This window comes from Aotus nancymaae, unplaced genomic scaffold (genome assembly GCF_030222135.1).
Source record: "Aotus nancymaae isolate 86718 unplaced genomic scaffold, 86718_ANA_hifiasm-v0.15.2.pri h1tg000108l, whole genome shotgun sequence".
NCBI classification, from domain to species: Eukaryota; Metazoa; Chordata; class Mammalia; order Primates; family Aotidae; genus Aotus; species Aotus nancymaae.
The window spans coordinates 12,586,610-12,607,112 of record NW_026988523.1 but is presented as its reverse complement, the minus strand read 5'-3'; the positions used below and the strand labels follow the sequence as shown (position 1 = coordinate 12,607,112).

Below are 20,503 nucleotides of genomic sequence, written 5' to 3'. Positions count from 1 at the left end.
TAAATTTGAGGAAATTTAGATATAGTACATTTAGATTATAATTTCTACCTAGGTTTAAGTGCTTGCTTTTTTATTCATATGATTATTTTCCAGAAGAAAGAAGAAATGAACATGATACTTAAGGAAACCATATATTTTAAAAGTACAGTTTACAAAGCATTTTCTTATAGTTCATTCATTCAGCAGATATTATTGATATTATTGTTGTTACTACTTTCATTATCTCCACTCTGTAAGTGATTGAGCTGAAAACAATTATTGGGCTAGTACATAATAGACCTAGAAGTAGATCTCGGGGCTTCCCATTAATTGATTGATTGTTGTTGTTTTTGTTGTTGTTGTTGTTTTGAGATGGAGTTTTGCTCTTTCACCCAGGCTGGAATGCAATGGCGCGATCTTGGCTCACTGCAACCTCTGCCTCCCAGGTTCAAGTGATTCTCCTGCCTCATCCTCCCAAGTAGATAGGATTACAAGCACCCACCACCATGCCCCACTAATTTTTGTATTTTTAGCAGAAACAGGGTTTCACTATGTTGGCCAGGCTGGTCTTGAACTCCTGACCTCAGGTGATCCACCCACCTCAGCCTCCCAAAGTGCTGGGATTACAGGAAGGAGCCACTGTGCCTGGCCCCATTAATTGTTTATTGCTTTTCCCATAGTGCATTTTTATATCAGTCATTCTTAGAATAATTAACCCATAATTTTACATATTTCCTTGTCTTTCTTAAAACACTGTATCTTTTACATGATCCTACAACTGATAAAACAAATTCATTTATCTTATTCCGTGTTTTTAGGGTAGGGCTCTGCTTCATTGGGCCTGTGATCGAGGACATAAGGATCTAGTCACAGTCTTGCTACAACTTAGAGCTGACATTAACTGTCAGGTAAGAGTGATTTTTTTTAATTGAAGTATAATTCACATAACATAAAATTTACCAGATTAACTGTTCTGAAATGTGCAATTCAGTGGCATTTAGTGCATTTCACAGTGTTGTGTAATCATTGCTACTATATAGTTCCATAATACTGTCATCACTGCAAAAGAAAACCCTGTTCCCATTAAGCAGTCACTTTGTATTTCTCCCCTTACCCCAGACCTTGGCAACCACTAATCTGCTTTTTGTTTCTATAGATTTGCCTATTCTGGATATTTTATATAAATGGAATCGTAAAATTTATGTTTTTTTTGTGTTTAACTTCTTTTACTTAGCATAATGTTTTGAAGGTGTATCTATATTGTAGCATATAACAGTACTTCGTTCCTGTTTATGGCTGAATGTTTTGGGTATCCCACATGTTGTTTATCCATTCATCAATTGATGGACAGTTTGGGTTGTTTCTGCCTTTTGGCAGTTGTGAATAATCCTTGTGAACATTTGTGTACTTGCATTTTTGTTTGAATACCTGTTGTCCTTTTGGTTGTATACATAGGAGTGGAATTACTGGGTCATATGGTAATTTGATACTTAACTTTTTGAGCAACTGACAAACTGTTTTCCATATGAGCTACACCATTTTTCATGTCCAGCTGCTGTGTATGATGCTTCCAGTTTCACCACATCCTCACCAATGGTTATTTTCCCTTTTTAAAAAACAACTATCTTAGTGGCTTTGAGGTGATACCTCATCATGATATGATTTTGATTTGCATTTCCCTAATGACTAATGATATGGAGTATCTTTTCATATACTTGTTGACTATTTTCATATCTTTTTTGGAGAAATGTCTGTTTAAGTCTTTGCCCATTTTAAAGTGATTTGTTTGTCTTTTTGTTGTTGAGTTGTAGGAGTGCTTTCTATATTCTGGATACTAGACCCTTATCAGATACATGATTTACAAGTGTCTTCTCCCTTTTTGTGGGTTTTCTCTTCATTTTCTTGATAGTGTCTTTTTTTTTTTTTTTTTTGAGACGGAGTTTCGCTCTTGTTACCCAGGCTGGAGTGCAATGGCGTGATCATGGCTCACCGCAACCTCTGCCTCCTGGGTTCAGGCAATTCTCCTGCCTCAGCCTCCTGAGTAGCTGGGATTACAGGCACGCGCCACCATGGCCAGCTAATTTTTTGTATTTTTAGTAGAGACGGGGTTTCATCAGGTTGACCAGGATGGTCTCGATCTCTTGACCTCGTGATCCACCCGCCTCGGCCTCCCAAAGTGCTGGGATTACAGGCATGAGCCACCGCGCCTGGCCCAATAGTGTCTTTTGATGCACATGTTGTAAATTTCAATGAAATCTAATTTATCATTTGTTTTCTCTTTTGTTTATGGTTTCTTTAGAAACCATTGCCAAATCCAAGGTCATAAAATTTATCCTTTTTGTTTTCTTTCTCTTTTTTATTGTGGTAAAATATTCATAACATAAAATTTATCATTTTAATCATTTTAAGTGTATAGTTATGTGGCACTAAATACATTCATATTGTGTGCACCCATGGCCACCACCCATCTCCAGAACTTTTTCATCTCCACTAACTGAAAGTCTGTAACTGTTAAACACTAATTTCCCATTCCTCCCTTCCCTATGCCCCTGGCAACTACCATGCTACTTTCTATTTCTGTGAATTTGACTACTATAGGTACCTCATGTAAGTGGAATCATACAATATTTGTCCCTTTTTGAGTAACTTATTTCACTTAGCATAACATCATCAAGGTTCATCTGTGTGGTTGCATGCGTCAGAATTGTCTTCCCTTTTATAACTGATTATTATTTTTATATATTTGCCATATTTTGTCTGTTTCAGTATCCATGGGCACTTGGTTTGCTTTGACCTTTTGGCGATTATGAATAATGATACTGTGAACATGGATGTACAAATGTCTGTTCAAGTCCCCACTTTGATTTCTTTTGAGTATATACCCCAAAAATAGAACTGCTGGATCATATGATAATTCCATGTTTAATTTTTTTGAGGAATTGCCATATTATTTCCCACAGTAGCTGTACCATTTTACATTCCCATCAGTAATACACAAATGTTTGAATTTCTCCACATCCTTGCCCACAGTTGTTATTTTCTGTGTTTTTGACAATAGACATCCTAATGACTGATTTGGGTGCCTTTTATTTCATTTTCTTGCCTAATTGCTCTGGCTAGATCTTCAAGTACTAGATTGAGTAGAAGTGGTAACATAAGTGTCCTTGTCTTTTTATGCTTGGGTTCTGGAAAAAAACTAAAAATAATAATAATATTAATAAAATCACACAACACTTGTTAACATAAATCATGGTAATATCATTAAATTTGACTACCAAGTCTTCTGGTTTTTATCTTCAGAATACCTCTTATTTCACAGAGAAAGTAGAATAAATCTTTATCACCAATGCATATCTCAGCCAGTAGCTCCAGACACACATCTCTCTTCTTTGATGTCCCTCAGACACTTCAAACTCACAATATCTAACACTAAACACCAGCTTCCCTCAACAGCCCACCCTTCCCCACCTGCCACTCACCATAATTGGCATCATCATCCAACCAGTTCCCAGGAGTTGTCCTTGATTCTTCCCTCACCTTCATACTTGTTCAAGTCCTGTAGGTTCTGTTTCCTAAGTAATCTTACTCTCTCAAATAAATCCACTTCTCTCTTTCAACATCAACAGTGCATTAGTTCAGGCTTCTTAGATTATTTCAGCACTCTGAACTATATCCCTACTTCTAATCTTGACATCCTACAATATATTCCCCACATTTCATTGAGGGGTTTTCTAAAATTCAAGTTTACCAATGTTTTCCTGTTTACTTTATTTTTCTAAGGTAAAATTTAAATATAATTTGCCCTGTAAAGCACTTCATGATCTGGGCCTTGTTTATGTCTCCACTAATTTCTCAGCACACTCCTGCTTATGTACTATTCCTGGTGTACTAAACTCCATTTGTTCTGAAGAACCTGACATGCTGCTCACTTCTTGGCCTTTAAATAATACTGTTTTTCTCTCTCCTTTGTTCACTTCGTAGGCCTCAGCGTATATATTATATCCTCCTGGAAGCCTTCCTTTACTGTAACCAGTTAGACACCCTTGCTCCTTATCACAGTGCAATTACTTTGTGTTATATTTGGCTGTTTACATGTCTGTGTCCTCGACACCACCATATACAAGTACCAGAATTTGGTTATATCACTGGTGCTTAGCATAATATCTGACACATAGTATTGCTCAGTAATTAAATGTTGAATAAATAAGATCAGCTCATAAAGCAACTGGCAAAATGTTAGAACAATAGAACATGCGAACCAGAAAGGACCTAAACACCTGCCCAAACCTTTGGGATAAATCACTGTTGTTTCATCAGAAGAAATACTTCTTTCCCCATTAGAAATGTATGCCTTCTTCTGGGGCCGATTGCCTCACTTAGAACCAAACCTTACTTTGAAATGTGTGTAGTTCACTGTGAGTAAGTAAGTGTACGTACACAAAGGAGACAACGAACAACAACAAAAGCTGTACTTAAAAAAATCTCTTCTTTCCAACTTTGTTTGCCAGCCACCCAGAGGCAGCACCTATTGCTGGTTTTATATATATCCTTTTAGAATGTTATATATGCAAGAATATGAAGTAGCAGTATGATAGCGAACTGTACACGCTGTTCTATAACTTGTTTTTTTAATAATTTATCTTGGAGGCTGTTATATGTTTGTACATATAGTCCTGCCTTACTTACTCTTTTTAACGGCCATATAATATTCCTTTTAGAGAATTTATCATAATTTGGTTAACTAATACCATATAAATGGACTGTAACAATTTATACTTCTACCAGCAATGTATGAGAGAATTCCTGTTTCTCTAGCCATACCAAATAGTTCATCATAACACTTTTCGTTCTCTGTTTGATGAGTGGTATATCATATTTTTAATCTATCTTTTCCTCAGTTTCCCATTGTATTTATGGTATTTTTCTTCTTAACTTACAGGAACTTTTTATATAGTAAGGAAAATTTCTCCTTTGTGATATAGTTGTTAAAATTTTCCCCCATATTTTCTTCTAATGCTTTTATCATTTCATGGTTTTAATCAACTCATCTAGAATTTCTTTGTCATATGTATGTAATAGGAATTTTACTTTTGTCCAGATGGTGCCAACTTTATTTTTGTCCAAATGACTATCCAGTAATGTTTATTGAATAAATAATTGGTATCTTTTCTCTAGTAATTTGGACTGTCTTATCATAGTCTCAGTTCTTTTATGCATTTCGGTCAATTTTGAGGGCTTGTTCTTCCATTCCATTACTCTGGTTTTCTGTTCATGTATTTGTGCTACACTGTTTTAAGTATTACAGCTTCAAAATATATTGTAAAATGTGGTTGGACAAATTCCTTCACTACTCATTCAAAATCTTTTCTACTGCTTTTGCTTATTTAGCTCATGCCTGTAATCCTAGCACTTTGGGAGGTTGAGTCAGGAGGATCATTTGAGGCCAGGAGTTTGAGACCAGCCTGGGCAACATAGTGAGACCCTATCTCCACAAAATTTTTTTTAAAAATTAGTTGTAGTGGTGGGTGCCTCTAATCCTAGCTACTCTGGAGGCTGAGGTGGGAGGATCACTTGAGCCCAGGAGTTTGAGGTTACAGTGAACTATGATTAGGCCACTGCATTCCAGCCTGGGTGACAGAGCCCAAGACCCTATCTCTAAAAAACAACCAAACATTTTTTTTAACCAAACAAATTGTTTGGAGGTATTGTGTAGGGTAATTTCCTCAAGTTAGGCATTGCCTGAGGTTTTTGCTTTACGGATTTCTTATGTTCTGTTTATTTGGATAGTATGAGACAGATAAGCCAAAAACTACCTATGTGGCTTTATAGAACATTCTTTACTAAACACTACCTTTAATGCGAAGTATAAGTTCAATGTAGGTTTTTAGGATGGATCTGTTAGAATTATATGCCTTCCCCCCTTTGTATTCACATGCCCATTGTGTGTAGCCACTAGCTTTGATTTTCTTTTACTATTGACAGTCATAATCTATACAATCTAACTTTAGTTAATGGGATGTTTTTGGCTTTTCCAGTTTGAGTTGCTAACATGCTTCCAAGTCAGAGGGCTTCTGGAGATTAGCTCTCAGAATAGCTCTTTCCCTTGTAATATCTTCTTTGGTTTCTTTATTGAAAACTCTTTTCAAATATAGACAATACAAACATAATAAATGGAAGGAAAGGTTCATCTCCCTCATGACTCAATATTTCTTAAACAACATTATTATTGACTGGCCTATTGGTTGCCAAAAAGGAAAATCAATTTTATTAGAAGTATTTGCTTGGCCACAGATCTTGGTACTAACTCAGCACAGACAGTCTGATGTTATCAACTATCTGAAGACTAATTTTTACCATTAGTCTGAAACGAAGCAGTAATTAGAGATATGTCAAAGTCTACTCTGTGTTTTCCTGTCATCTTTTACCCTTTGGTCTATCTCCTACATTTTTTTTATTGCACTGCAGCTTCTATGTTCTGTGATTGTGATGGAATTGAAACTTGAAATTTTATTTCTAAGAAAGATGCTTTATAGATTTTATTCATTATCTGACAGTATTATGGATACAGTTTTGTCTCTTCCACTGCTTGCTATTGATTTTTAGTTCCACTCTGGAAGGTATGTTCTTACCACATTTGGGATTAGGATATGGCTTACATGCACACGTGCGTGCATACACACACGCACGCGTGCACACACACACACGCACACACTCATCTCTGACTTCTTGAGTAACTTTGATTTTTCAAGCCCTGAAGAAAGATTAAAACTACCCCACAAAGCACATTAAAAGATATTTGAATGCTGAACATTTATTGGCAGGAGGAGTAGGAGCATCTGTGGTGTATGTCAATACTGTGTACTGGTGTTACGCAGTTTAAAAGAAAAGCATTTTGTTTAAGTGGTACAGAAATGTATAAGAGCTTTATGATGTATAAATTATATAAGCTTATGGTTTATAGACTAGCATAGAGCAATGTGCCCTCTCAATGAATACCTTGTGCCTATCTGTGTCTCATGAAAGATTTCAAAAACATGAGAAAAGTACAAAGCAATAAATAAAATCATCTATAGTCCCATTACATAGTGTGTATCTGTGTGGGCTGGGGTCGGGTGGGTAGGATATAACAAGTGTTTAGTGTTTACTATGTGCCAAGAATTTTATGTGCATTGTCTCTTTTAGTCATTGTATCAATCCCATAATGTGCATATATTATGCCCTACCTTTTACTAGTGAAGAAACAGGAGCTTAAAGAAGTCATAGAGCTAGTGGAGACCAAAGCCTAGATTGGAATATTCTGACTCCAAACCCCAAGCTCTTAATGTCTTCACTGTAAAATTCAAATATATTTCATTTTCCTCTTTATTTTTTCTACTTACATGTATATATTTTAAAGCTATTTAGTATAATACTGTACATAAAGTATTTTTCTTCATTAGTTAAAATTATTAAAGTATAAAATAAATTTAGTGAGATAAATGTGCACAAATAAGGATACAGCTCAGTGCATTTTACACACACACACACACACACACCATTGTGTAACTACCACCTATTTCAAATTAGAACATTCCTGGAACCCCTAGAAAATTTGTTCCCCTAAAGCTACTTTCTGTCAATATCTGTCCTTCACTTCCACCCTGAGGTGACTATTATTCTGAACTTCTGTCACCCCTGATTAGTTCTAACTCTTCTTAAAATTCAAATATTTGGAATAGTAAAGTATATATACTTTTGGATTAAGCTTATTATGTTCCACATAACATTTGTGAGAGTCATCCATGTTACATATATCGGTTGTTCCCTTATTGCTGTGTAACATTACCACAATTTTATCTGTTCTTCTGTTGGTGGACGTTTAGGTGTTTTTTTTTTTTGTTTTTTCCCCGTTCAGTGTTTGGCTATTATGAATAAAGGGGCTGTGAGCTTTCTTGAATGTGGACATATGCACATATATTTTCATTCCTCTTAGGTATATACCTAGGAGTAGAATTGCTGGGCCATAGCATAACTCTGTGTTTAACCTTTTGAGGAACTGCCTGTTGTTTTTCAAAGAGGCAGCATCATTTTACATTCTCAGCAGCAATATATGAGAGTTCTAGTTTCTCCACACCCTTGCTAATACTTGTTATCATCTGTCTTTTTGATTATAGTCATCCTAAAGTATGGGAAGTAGCGTCTCACTGTGGTTTTGATTTTCATTTCCTTGGTGGTTAATGATGTTGAGCATCTTTTCATGTACTCATTGGTCATTTATATATGTTCATTGTGGAAATTTATATTCAGATCTTGTGCTCATTTAAAAAGTTGTGTTATTTGTCTATTATTGAGTTTTAAGAGTTACATATTTTGAGTACCAGTCTGTTTTCAGATGTATGATTTGCAGATACTTTCTTCAGTTCATTGAATTGTCATTTTACTTGCTTGATAGTATCCTTTAAAACATAAAAGTTTTAAATTTTTATGGTCTTGTTTATTTTTTGTTTGTGGTTTTAAGAAATCATTGTGTAATCAAAGATCATGATGATTAAGACTTTTTCAATTTTACGGTGTTATCTCTTACCTTCAAGTCTTTGATTTGTTTTGAGTTAATTGGGTAGAATGTGAAGTAGGGGTCTAACTTCATTCTTTTACATATGGATATCCAGTTGTTTCACCATTATTGCAAAGACTGTTCTTTCCCCCATTAAATCATTGTAGTACTCTTGTCAAAAATGAATTTGTTTATAATATGAGGGTTTATTTCTAGATTCTTAATTTTATTCCATTGATCAATATATCTTTCCTTATATTAATACCACACAGTCTTGGTTACTGTGGCTTTGTAGGAAGTTTTGAAATTAAGAAATGTGATTCCTCCACCTTTTTTCAAGGTTGTTTTGGCTATTCTGAGCCCCATGAATTTCCACCTGAATTTTAGGATCAGTTTGTTCATTTTTGCAAAAAAGGCAGCCAAGGTTTTAATAAGGATTGCATTGAATCTGTAGATCAGTTTGGAGAATAGTACCATCTTAAAACATTAAGTCCATGAATATATGATGTCTTCCCATTTATTTATGTCTTATTTAATTTTTCAGTGATGTTTTATAGTTTTCAGTGTACAAGTCTTGCACCTCTTTTGTTAAATTTATTGCTAAGTGTTTTATCTTTTTGATGTTATAAATCGAATTGTTTATTTCCTTTTCTGATCATTGTTTTTTTTTTTGAGACAAGAGTCTCACTCCGTCGCCAGGCGCCAGGCTGGAGTGCAGTGGCGCTCTGCACCTCCCGGGTTCAAGCAATTCTCCTGCCTCAGCCTCCCAAGTAGCTGGGACTACAGGCACGTGCCACCACGCCCAGCTAATTTTTGTATTTTTAGTGGAGATGGGGTTTCACCATGTTGGCCAGGATGGTCTTGATCTCTTGACCCTCATGATCTGCCCACCTCAGCCTCCCAAAGTGCTGGGATTACAGGCATGAGCCACTGCGCCGGCTGTTCATTGTTAATGTATAGAAGTACAGTTGATTTTTGGCCAGTCATGATAGGTCACACCTGTAATCCCAACACTTTGGAAGGCCAAAGCAGGAAGATCACTTGAGGCCAGGCGTTTGAGACCAGCCTGGGCAACATAGTGATACTCTGTTGCTACAGAAATTTTTAAAAAAGATTTGTGTTTATCGATCTGTATCCTGCATTCTTTCTGAATACTTCTACTAGTTCTAATAGTTTGTTAGTGGATTCCTTATAATTTTTATATACAAGATTATATCATTTGCAAATAGAGATAGTTTTATTAGCTTCATAAAGCCAGATGGGAAATACTCCTTTATTCTCTGAAAGAATGCATGTAAGATTAGTATTAACTATTCTTTTTTTTTTTTTTACACAAAGAATTATTTAAGACCTTTATTAACAGGTGCTTGCAGTTTGTTGACTTTTTTGAAAAAATCAAGTTGTAAACTTTTATTACAAATTAAAAATGAAGTTCTTAAAAATCTCAACTTGACCAGATATGAAACAATTTAAAAACCTTTAAAGGCGTATTGAGAAAAACCAGACTTTTTTAAAAAAAACACGTTTGTTATTACCAAAAAGAGACATCTTTAGGTAAAAATAATAAAAACCCCATGCTGCATAGATAATGCAGATAGTTCTATTTATCTGGTCAACAGGCAAAAAGCAAGCACTTAAGATCTTCAGCTCCAATCTTTTGTTCATTTCTTATTGCTGGAATTTCTTATTTCTTCTTGTTGGATGACTAAACCGGATGATGGTAGAGATGGTAAGCCGGCATTTACTCAGCCCCGCCCTGCTCAGCCTCGGGAGTGGACGAATTCTCAGCTGGTGGATCGGCTGCTTTTGTCTCTTTGCCATCTTGTGGTTTAGGGTTTTCTGGGCGTCTGCGTCGGTAATTGAAGTTGCGGCGGTACCGACGTTGAGGTGGCTGCTGACCTTGGGTCTCATCTTGATTTTCTTTATCCTCTTCATTGCCGTCCTCTCTAGGCTGTCTTTGGCGAGGAGGGCCCCTGCGGAATCGTGGTCTATATCCCCGATACATATTCTGCCTCACTGGTCTACCTTGTTCTCCTGCACCCTGGTTGTCAGCACCCTCCATCACTTCTCCCTGCACAGGAGGGTTGGAATATTATGGTCGACGCCCATAGGGTCTCCGCATGTAGTAAGGTGGGAACCTTCGCCTGCGGTAGGGCCGGCGTTGTTGGGCCTGGCCTTCGGGAGCACTCTCTGATCCCTCGTTCTTTTCCCCACTCTCACTATTCTGGTAATTTTGCTGGTAATTGCATGGAGGACCCCTACGACGTGGATAGCGTCTATAATGGTTACGGTCTGCTGCATATTTACTGCCTTGAACTGGAACGCCACCAGGACCTGTAACATTTGCTGCCTCCGCACCCTTTTCTCCTTCAACAACATCAAACTCCACAGTCTCTCCATCTCCTACTCTGCGAAGGTACTTCCTGGGGTTATTCTTCTTTATGGCAGTCTGGTGTACAAATACATCTTCCTTGGTGTCATTCCTGTTGATGAAACCATATCCGTTCCTTACATTGAACCATTTTACTGTTCCCAAAACCTTCGTTGCGATGACCTTTTTGTCCCCGCCGGTAGGCGCCGCCGATGTGAGGCCGCCCGGGCCACCGCTCCCTGCGCCGCTGCCCGTAGTGCCGGGCTTGGTGTCGGCGGTGCTGAGGGCGGGGGCGGCGGGGGGGGGGGGCGGCGGGCGGCTGCTGGGTCTCGGCCTCGCTGCTCATGGTTGCGGTGATGGTGACTGGGGCCGGCTGCGGCAGCTACGGCTCCTCCCGGGATGTGATGGTAACTAGGCCGGTGGCGGCGGTGGGGCTGCTCAGGGCTCTCTGGGGTCCGCTCTCCGCTCCCGCTACCGATCGAACTCTAGTATTAACTATTCTTTAATGCTTAGATAAGGGGTTTTCAGTTCCAGATAAGACTTACTTCTGCCTATTCTTCCTATTCAGTTCAGATTTAAAACCCTGGACATATACAGCAAATAAGCATAAGAAGACTAAAAGGTTAGAAGAAGAGAGCTGACTGACTAGGGATCTCAAGAATTGAGAAATGACACTGTGGTTGATTTCTCTGTGTTTTCTTTTTGTTTCTGTATAAGTTGAAGTGGGCTCTGGAGAAGCCCACAACCCAGAAATACCAACAGATACAGATAAGAAAACCCTGTTATCTCTTGCCAAAGGACAGGAAAAGGGACAATCTAACAGAACAGAACTTTTCAACAATACCCACCCTACCCCAGCCAAATACATGGAGGAAGAATATCCCACCCCCTTGCTTGGAGGCTGAAAGAGAAGCCTAGACATCACCTGGGTGGTGGTAGCAAGCAGTGCTTCTCTTCCCCATCAGGGTATTATCAACAGAGGCTGAGTGAGAACCTTGGGCTTTCACTTCCTGCCCAGTGGTAGCAGGGAGTGATTTCCTTTCCTAACCGGGGTGATGCCAGAAGAGGCCAAATGGGAAATGTAGACTTTCATCTCCTGCCCAGAGGTAGCAGGTGATACTCCCCTTTTGTCATAAGTGTAGTGTCAGTGGAGACCAAGTGGTAAGCTTGGATATTCACACCTCCCCAACCCTGGAAATAAAGGCAACAATGAGGTGGTACTTCTACCCTTCCCAAATAGGGAGTGATAGCGTGGGGGAGGATTTTTAGAGAGGAGGGAGCTGGAGAAAGAGATCCTTTAAACTTGTATGTGGAGTCCTGGAAAGATCCCAGAGTGACTCATACATTATACTGACCAAAATTAACATGACAGAAGGGTTGAAAACTGAACTACAGTGTGTAATAGTGCATATGTTTTCACATTGACCTCTGTGTAGCACACAAGCAAGGCAGAACCAAATAGTACTAAGGGCTCTGAAAATGGAATTATCATTGGAACCACAACTCATGAAAGTAGATCAGGACCTGCAACAGAAACCCAAATAGGGAAACTGCTTGCTAAACTAAAAGATTTAAATAGAATACAGATTCACATACTCGAAAATAACTTATCATACCAAGAACCTGGAAAATCACAACTTGAATGGTAAAAGGAAGTCAACATACATCAAACAGTGAGATATTGAAATTATCTGACAAAAATTTTAAAACAATATTCATAAAAATGTTTCAATGAGTAGTTACAAACATTCTTGAAACAAATGGGGAAAAAAAACAAAATCTCAGCAGAGGAATAGGAGATCTAAAAAGGAACTAAATGGAAATTATAGAATTGAAAATACAATAGCTGAAATAAAAATTCACTGGATGCACTCAATACTAGATGGAAATGATAAAAGGGTCAGTGAACTTGAAGATAAATCAATAGAAAGTATATCATTTGAACAACAGAGACAAGTAGATGGAAAAGACATTAACAGAGTCTCCAGGACTGTAGGACAATTGTAAAGATCTAACATTTTTTGTCATCAGAGTGCTAGAAGGACAGGAGAAAGAGTGTGGAACTACAAACAAAATTCAAACAGATACTGACTGAAAACTTCCCAAATTTGTTAAAAGGCATAAACCTACAGATTTAAGAAGCTAAGAGAACCATACACAGATATACCTGAAAGAATCCACACCAAGACACATTAAAATCAAGCTTTGGAAGATAAATTCGAAAAATTGAAAGCAGTTAAGAGGGGGAAAAGTACACTGCAGATGCTCCTTGGCATATGATAGGCTTACATCTGAAAAACCCATCATAAGTTGAAAATAACAAGGTGAAAATGCACTTAATGCACCTAAGCTGTCTCATAGCTTAGCTACTGAATGTGTATTGCTTTTTTTTTTTTTTTTTTTTTGAGACAGTGTCTAGGTCTGTCACTCAAGCTGGAGTGCAGTGGTGCAATCTCAGGTCACCACAACTTCTGCCTCCTGGCTTCAAGCCATTCTCCAGCCTCAGCCTCCCAAGTAGCTGGGACTGCAGGGGTGCGCCACCACACCCAGCTAATTTTTGTTTTTTTAGTAGAGACAGCGTTTCACTATGTTGGCCAGGCTGGTCTCGAACTCCTGACCTCAAGTGATCCACCCACTTAAAGTGCTGGGATTACAGGTGTGAGCCACTGCACTCAGTCTTTTTTATCCTTTTGCTTGTACCCTATGTGTATATGTTAGTCTACTTGGTCTGCTATAACAAAATACATATACTAAATAGCATAAACAACAGACATTTATTTTCTCACAGTTCTGGAGGTTCTAAATCAAAGGTTAAGATGCCAGCATGGTTGGTTTCTGTTGAGGCCTCTCACCTTGGCTTGTAGATAGCCACCTTCTTGCTGTGTCCTCACGAGCCTTTCCTCTGTGCTCATATATGGAGAAATCTCTAGTGTCTTTCTCTTCTTGTAAGGGTACCAGACCTATCAGGTTAAGGCCCCACCTTTATGACCTAATTTAACCTTAATTACCTCTTTAAAGGCCCTATTTCTAAATATAGTCATATTGAGGAATTGGGTGTAGATAGCACAATTCAGTCCATAACACTGTATCTTTATATTTAAGGCATGCCTCCTATAAACAGCGTGTAAGTTGGGTTTGGACTTTATCTATTATGATAATCTTTGTCTTTTAATTGCAGTGTTTAATTCATTTATGTTTAATATAATTACTGGTATAGTTGTGTTTAAGTCTACCAGCTTGCTATTTGCTTTCTGTTTGTCCCACCTGCTCTTTGTTTCTCTAGTTTTTCTTTACTGACTTCTTTTGTGTCATAAGTATTTTATTGCATGCATAGAATGTGCAATGATCAGTTCAGGTACTTGGCGTATCTATTACCTGGAGTTTTTATCATTTCCATGTATTGGGAACATTTCAAGTTCTCTCTTCTAACTGCTTGAAATATACAACGCATTGTTGCTAACTGTAGTAACCCTACTCTGCTACAAAACATTATACCTTCTATCTAACTGTATGTTTATTGATCAGCCTCTTCATCACCGCCTCCCACCAACACACCTTTTCCAGCCTCTGGTACCAGTCCTTCCACCCACTGCCTTCATGAGATCAACTTTTTTAGCTCCTACATATGAGTGAGAACATGTAAAATTCGTCTTTCTGTGTCTGGCTTATTTCACTTGAAATAAGGGCCTCCAGTTCTAGCCACATTGCTTCAAATGATGTGATTTCATTCTTTTTCATAGCTGACTAGTATTCTGTTGTGTATGCATACCACATTTTCTTTATTCATCTGTAGATGGACACTGCAGTTGATTCCGTATCTTTGCTATTGTGAAAAGTGCTGCAGTGAACATCAAAGTGCAGGTGTACCTTGATACACTTCTTTCTTTGTTTTTTTCTTTTTTTTTTCCTTTGGCATAAATACCCAGTAGTGGGATTGCTAAAATGTATGGTAGTTCTGTTTTTAGTTTTTTATGAACTCTTCATACTGTTGCCCCATAGTGGCTGTACTAATTTACATTCTCACTAACCATGTATAAGAGTTGCTTTTTCTCTGCTTTCTTGCCACATCTGTTACTTTTTAATCTTTTTAATAATAGCCATTCTAACTGGGATAAAATGATATCTGTGGTTTTGATTTACATTTCCCTGATGATTAGTGATGTGAAGCATTTTTTTCATGTAGCTGTTAGCTATTTGTTTGTCTGCTTTTGAGAAATGTCTATTCACATCCTTTGCCCATTTTTTTAATAGGATTATTATTAATTTTTTACTATTGAATGGTTTGAGTTTCTTGTATATTCTGGATATTAGTCCCTTGTCAGATAGTTTGCAGATATTTTCTCACATTCTACAGGTTGACTCTTTACTCTTTTGATTGTTTGCTGTGGAGAAGCTTTGTAGTTTAATAAAGTCTCATTTAGCTATTTTTGGGTTTTTTTAATCTGTGCTTTCAAAGTCCTAACCATAAAATCTTTGTCTAGACCAAGATCCTTATGTTTTCATCTGGTAATTTTATAGTTTCAGGCCTTACATTTAAGTATTTAATCCATCTTGAGCTGAGTTTTATATATGGTGAGAGATGGGGATCCAATTTGTTCCCCTGCATGTGGAAACCCAGTTTTTCCAATACCATTTATTGAAAAGGATGTCCTTTCCTCAATGTATATTTTTGGCATCTTTGTTGAAAATCAGTTGACTCTGAATACGTAGATTTACTTCTGGATTCTCTATTCTGTTCCATTGGTCTGTGTGTCTGTTTTTATACCAATACCATGCTTTTTTGGTTACTGTAACAGTATAATATATTTTGAAGTTAAATAGTATGATGTCTCCACCTTCATTCTTTTTGCTCAGGATTGCTTTGGCTATTTGGGCTCTTTTCTGGTTCCATACATATTTCATAGTTATTTTTTCTATTTCTGTGAAAAAATGACATCAGTATTTTGATAGGAAGGATTGCATTGAATCTGTAGATTAATTTTAAAAGTATGGTCATTTAAACAATATTCTTCTAATTCGTGAGCATGGGATGTCTTTCTGTTTTTTTGTGTGTGTCTATCTTCAATTTCTTTCATCAGTTGTGTAGTTTTCCTTATAGCGATCTTTCACCTCCTTGGATAAATTTATTCCCAGGTATTTTTTTATAGTTATTGTAAATGGGATTGCCTTCTTGATTTCTTTCTCAGCTAGTTCATTACTGGAGTGTAGGTACACTGCTCATTTTTTATATGTTAATTTTGTATCCAGCAACTTGACTAAATATGTTTATTAGATCTCAGAGATTTTTTTGTGGGGCCTATAGGTTTTTCTAGATATAAGATGATATCCTTGTCAAAGAAGAACAGTTTGACTTCAGCTTTTCCAGTTTGGATGCCTTTTATTTCTTTCTCTTGCGTAATTGCTCTTGCTAACCCTTCCACTGCTGTGTTGAATAGGAGTGGTGAAAGGCATTCTTGGCTTGTTCCAGTTCTTAGGGGAAAGGCTTTCCACTTTTTCCCCATTTGCTATGATGTTAGCTGTGGGTTTCTCATATGGGTTTTTTTTTTTTTTTTTTTTTTTTTAATGAATGAGAGGGTCTCATGTTGCCCAGGTTGGCCTTCAGCACATAGCCTCACCTCCTCAAGCACCAGGACAACTGGCCCCAGCCACCACGGCTCCCGTCATATGGTTTTTTTATGAAAAGGTATGTTCCTTCTATGCCTCGTTTGTTGAGTGTTTTTATTATGAAGAGATGTCGAATTCTATCAAATGCTTTTTCTGTGTCTGTTGAGATAGTGGTATGGTTTTGTCCTTTATTCTATTGATGTGATATATCATGTTTATAAATTTGTATATGTTAAACCATCCTTGCATCCCTGGGATAAGTCCCACTTGATCATGATGTATTCTGTACAACAAAGTACTTTTTGTTGAGAATTTTTGCATTTATGTTCATCAGGCCTGTAGTTTTCTTTTTTTATTGCATCCTTATCTGATTTTGGTATCAGGTAATGTAGAAGAAATTAGGGAGAATTCCTGGCTCTTTAGTTTTTTTTTCTAAGAATAGTTTGAGGGGAATTGGTGTTAGTTCTTCTTTCAAAGTTTTGTAGAATTCAGCAGTGAAGCCATCCAGTCCTAGACTTGTCTTTGTTGAGAGATTTCTTATCACTGATTCATTCTTATTACTCACTGTTGATCTGTTCATGTTTTCTTTTTCTTCCAGATTCAATCTTGGCAGTTTGTATTGTCCAGGAAGTTATCCATTGTCTCTAGGTTTTCTAGTTTCTCAGTGTATAATTGTTCATAATTGTCTCTGATGATCCTTTTTATTTCTGTGGTATCAGTTTTAATGTCTCCTTTTTCATTTCTGATTTTGTTTATTTAGGTCTTCTCTCTTTTTTTCTTGGTTAGTCTAGTAAGTGGTGTATCAATTTATCTTTTCAAAAAAACAATTTTTCATTTTGTTGATTTTTTTTTTTAGTCTCATTTAGTTTTTGATTTATTATTTCTTATACTAATTTGAGGTTTGGTTTGTTCTTGTTTCTCTTTTTCTTTTCTTTCCCCTTTTTTTTTTTTTTTTTTGAGACAGAGTCTTAATCTTGTCACCCAGGCTGGAGTGCAGTGGTGCAATCTCAGCTCACTGCTACCTCTGCCTCCTGGGTTCAAGCTATTTTCCTGCCTCAGCCTCCTGAGTACCTGGGATTACGGGCATGTACCACCATACTCAGCTATTTTTTGTATTTTTTAGTAGAGACGGGATTTCACCATGTCAGCCAGGCGGGTCTCGAATTCCTAACCTCAGATTATCTGCCTGCCTTTGCCTCCCAAAGTGCTGGGATTACAGGCGAGAGCCACTGCACCCCACTGTTCTTATTTTTCTAGTTCCTTGAGGTAAATTGTTAGATTGTTCATCTGAAATATTTTTACTTTTTTGATGAAGGTATATATTGCTATAAACTGCCCTGTTAACACTGCTTTTACTGTATCCCATAGGTTTTGGTACCTCATGTTTTGAATTTCATTTGGTTCAAGCAATTTTTTTATTTCCTCCTCTATATTTTCCTTGACCCAGTGGTGATTCAGGAGCATGTTGTCTAATTTCCATGTATTTATACAGTTTCCGAAGTTGTTGTTATTGATTTGTAGTTTTATTTCATTGTGGACTGAGCAGATACTTGATACGATTTCAATTTATTAAAATTTGTTGAGACTTGTTTTGTTTCCTAACATAGGGTCTATCCTGGAGAATTTTCTGCGTGCTGATGAGAAGAATGTGTATTCTGTAGTTGTTGGATGAAATGTTCCGTAAATGTCTCTTAAGTCCTTTTGGTCTAATGTGCAGTTTAAATCCAGTATTTCTTTGTTGATTTTCTGTCCAGATGATTTCTGTCCAGTGGTGAGGATGTCGTATTAAAGTTCCCAATTGTTATTGTATTGGAGTCTCTTTCTCTCCCTGTATATATTTCAGGGCCATTTTTATATCCTGGTTTTGGTGAACTATCTGTTCACATTTTTTCTCATTTTTCTATCAGGTTTTTGGCCTTTCATGACTCAGTGTTTTCAGAGTTCTTTATATATCATGGATATTTAACCCTTTGTGTGTGGTATACGTTGTAGATATTTTCTTCCATTTTTTTTCATTTGTTGATTTTGTTTATCTTTCATCATGCAATAACTTTTTATTTTATTTATTTATTTTTTTGAGACAGAGTCTCATTCTGTCACTCAGGCTGGAGTGCAGTGGCGCAATCTCAGCTCCCTGCAACCTCCGCCTCCTGGGTTCAAGAGATTCTTCTGCCTCAGCCTCCCGAATAGCTGAGACTACAGGCGCATGCCACCACACCTGGCTAATTTTTGTATTTTTAGTAGAGATGGGGTTTCACCATATTGGCCAAGCTGATCTCAAACTCCTGACATCGTCATCCACCCACCTCAGCCTCCCACAGTGCTGGGATTACAGGTGTGAGCCACCACACCCCTCCAGAACTTCTTATTTTTTTATAGTCAAATTTATTAGTCTTTTTATCGCCTCTGGATTTTAAGTCTTAATTAAAAGCCTTTTCTTAAACCAAAGTTAAAGAGGGATTCCATATTTTATTCTAGTACTTGTATGGTTTCATATTTCACATTTAGATTCCAAAATGTGTGATTGGAGGTGTGGATCTGATTTTGTCTTTTTCCAAACGGCTTACCTGTTGTCCTGGCACCATTTATTTAAAAGTCTGTCCCAGCTGGGCACAGGGGCTCACACCTATAATCACAGCACTTTGGGAGATCAAGGCAGGATGATCCCTTTAGCCTAGGAGTTCGAGAAAAGCCTGGACAACAAAACGAGACCCCATTTCTACAGATAACAAAAAAATATTAGCCAAACATGGTGGTGTGCACCTCTGGTCCCAGCTACTCAAGAGTCTGAGGCAGGAGGATCACCTGAGCCTAGGAGATTGAGACTTCAGTTAGTTGTGATTGTGCCGCTATACTCCAGCCTGGGTGACAGAGACCTTGTCTCAAAAAATGAAAAGATCTGTTCCCCCCATGATTTGAAATGCCACCTTTGTCTTATATTGTATTTCCATATGTTTTGGGGTTTAATTTTGGACTTCAAAAATTCTTCCACTGGTCCCTTTATCTGTTCATGTGCATTATTTTAATGAGAAGTCTTTATAGTAGGTATTAATGTCTAGAATAGGTATTTCTCTTTCATAGTTTTTCTTTTTAAGTGTTTTCCTGGCTATTGCACTTTTTGAAATGTGAACTTTCATATTAATTTGTGTAACTCCATAAAATAGCTTATTGGTATTTTTATTGGAATTGCATTGAATTTATAAGTTAGGGAGAACTGACATCTTTATAATATTGAGTCACCAATACAAGAGAACGGTGTCTTTCCATTTGATCTAGTCTACTTTGCATCTTTCAGGAGTTTAAAAATTTTTTTTTATATAGGTTTTACACATTTCTTATTAAATTCCTTAATATTTTGCTATAAAATGTTTACTATTTATAAGTTTTTCATATAATGTTTGGGAATTTTAGATCTCTGATTTTTGTACTTTAATGTAATTCTTATACCATCGTCAAATACATCAGTAGGATGTTAAGTCACTGTCTGCATTTCAAATATTTTATCTGTAAGTGAAGATGTAAATATGCTTTCTGTTTTCCATCACATAGTGTCCTTGTGATTTTAATTAAAGAGTCTTTTGAAAAGTCTGGGCTAATGTGTTAAGTCACCTGTTAATTTTCTAAAGAATTGCTTTAATTCCACTTAAGAATAGGCAAGTCAACGAAAGTCAGGTGTGAAAACAGAAGCTCTTTGCCAAAAACACAATACATTTTGTCAGTTGATCTTCTTTTTCTGCTGAGTAGATAATTGTGAAAACACTGTTAGCCTTCAAATTATTTTTTAATCCTTTATTCTCTCACACATTGTAAAGCGTCTCTCTTTATATTAGTTTTACTTCCTTCCTAGATTACTAGTAATATTTCAAGTACTGAGGAAGAAACGTTTGCTAGCACTTGAGTGTAGCACCTTTCTGTAGGAAAATGTAAAACTCTTCTCTAAAATGAGTGAAAGTTTTACATACTCTGCAGAACCCAAATGAGTGTGCATGTGGAGGTAAACAGGGAGAGGGGCATAT

The 20,503-nt window shown here is 37.1% G+C and overlaps 1 protein-coding gene and 1 pseudogene across 2 annotated transcripts in view; one reads left to right on the top strand and one right to left on the bottom strand.

Annotated features, from left to right (window-relative positions):
* Window positions 1-20,503, top strand: part of ACBD6 (acyl-CoA binding domain containing 6) — a 199,516-nt gene that overhangs the window by 99,119 nt on the left and 79,894 nt on the right. For both annotated transcript variants that reach the window (XM_012444598.2, XM_064370379.1), the window contains one exon: window positions 798-887. In XM_012444598.2, the coding sequence (XP_012300021.1) occupies window positions 798-887 (90 nt within the window). The remainder of the gene's footprint in view (window positions 1-797; window positions 888-20,503) is intronic.
* Window positions 9,852-11,244, bottom strand: LOC105711055 (Y-box-binding protein 1-like; annotated as a pseudogene).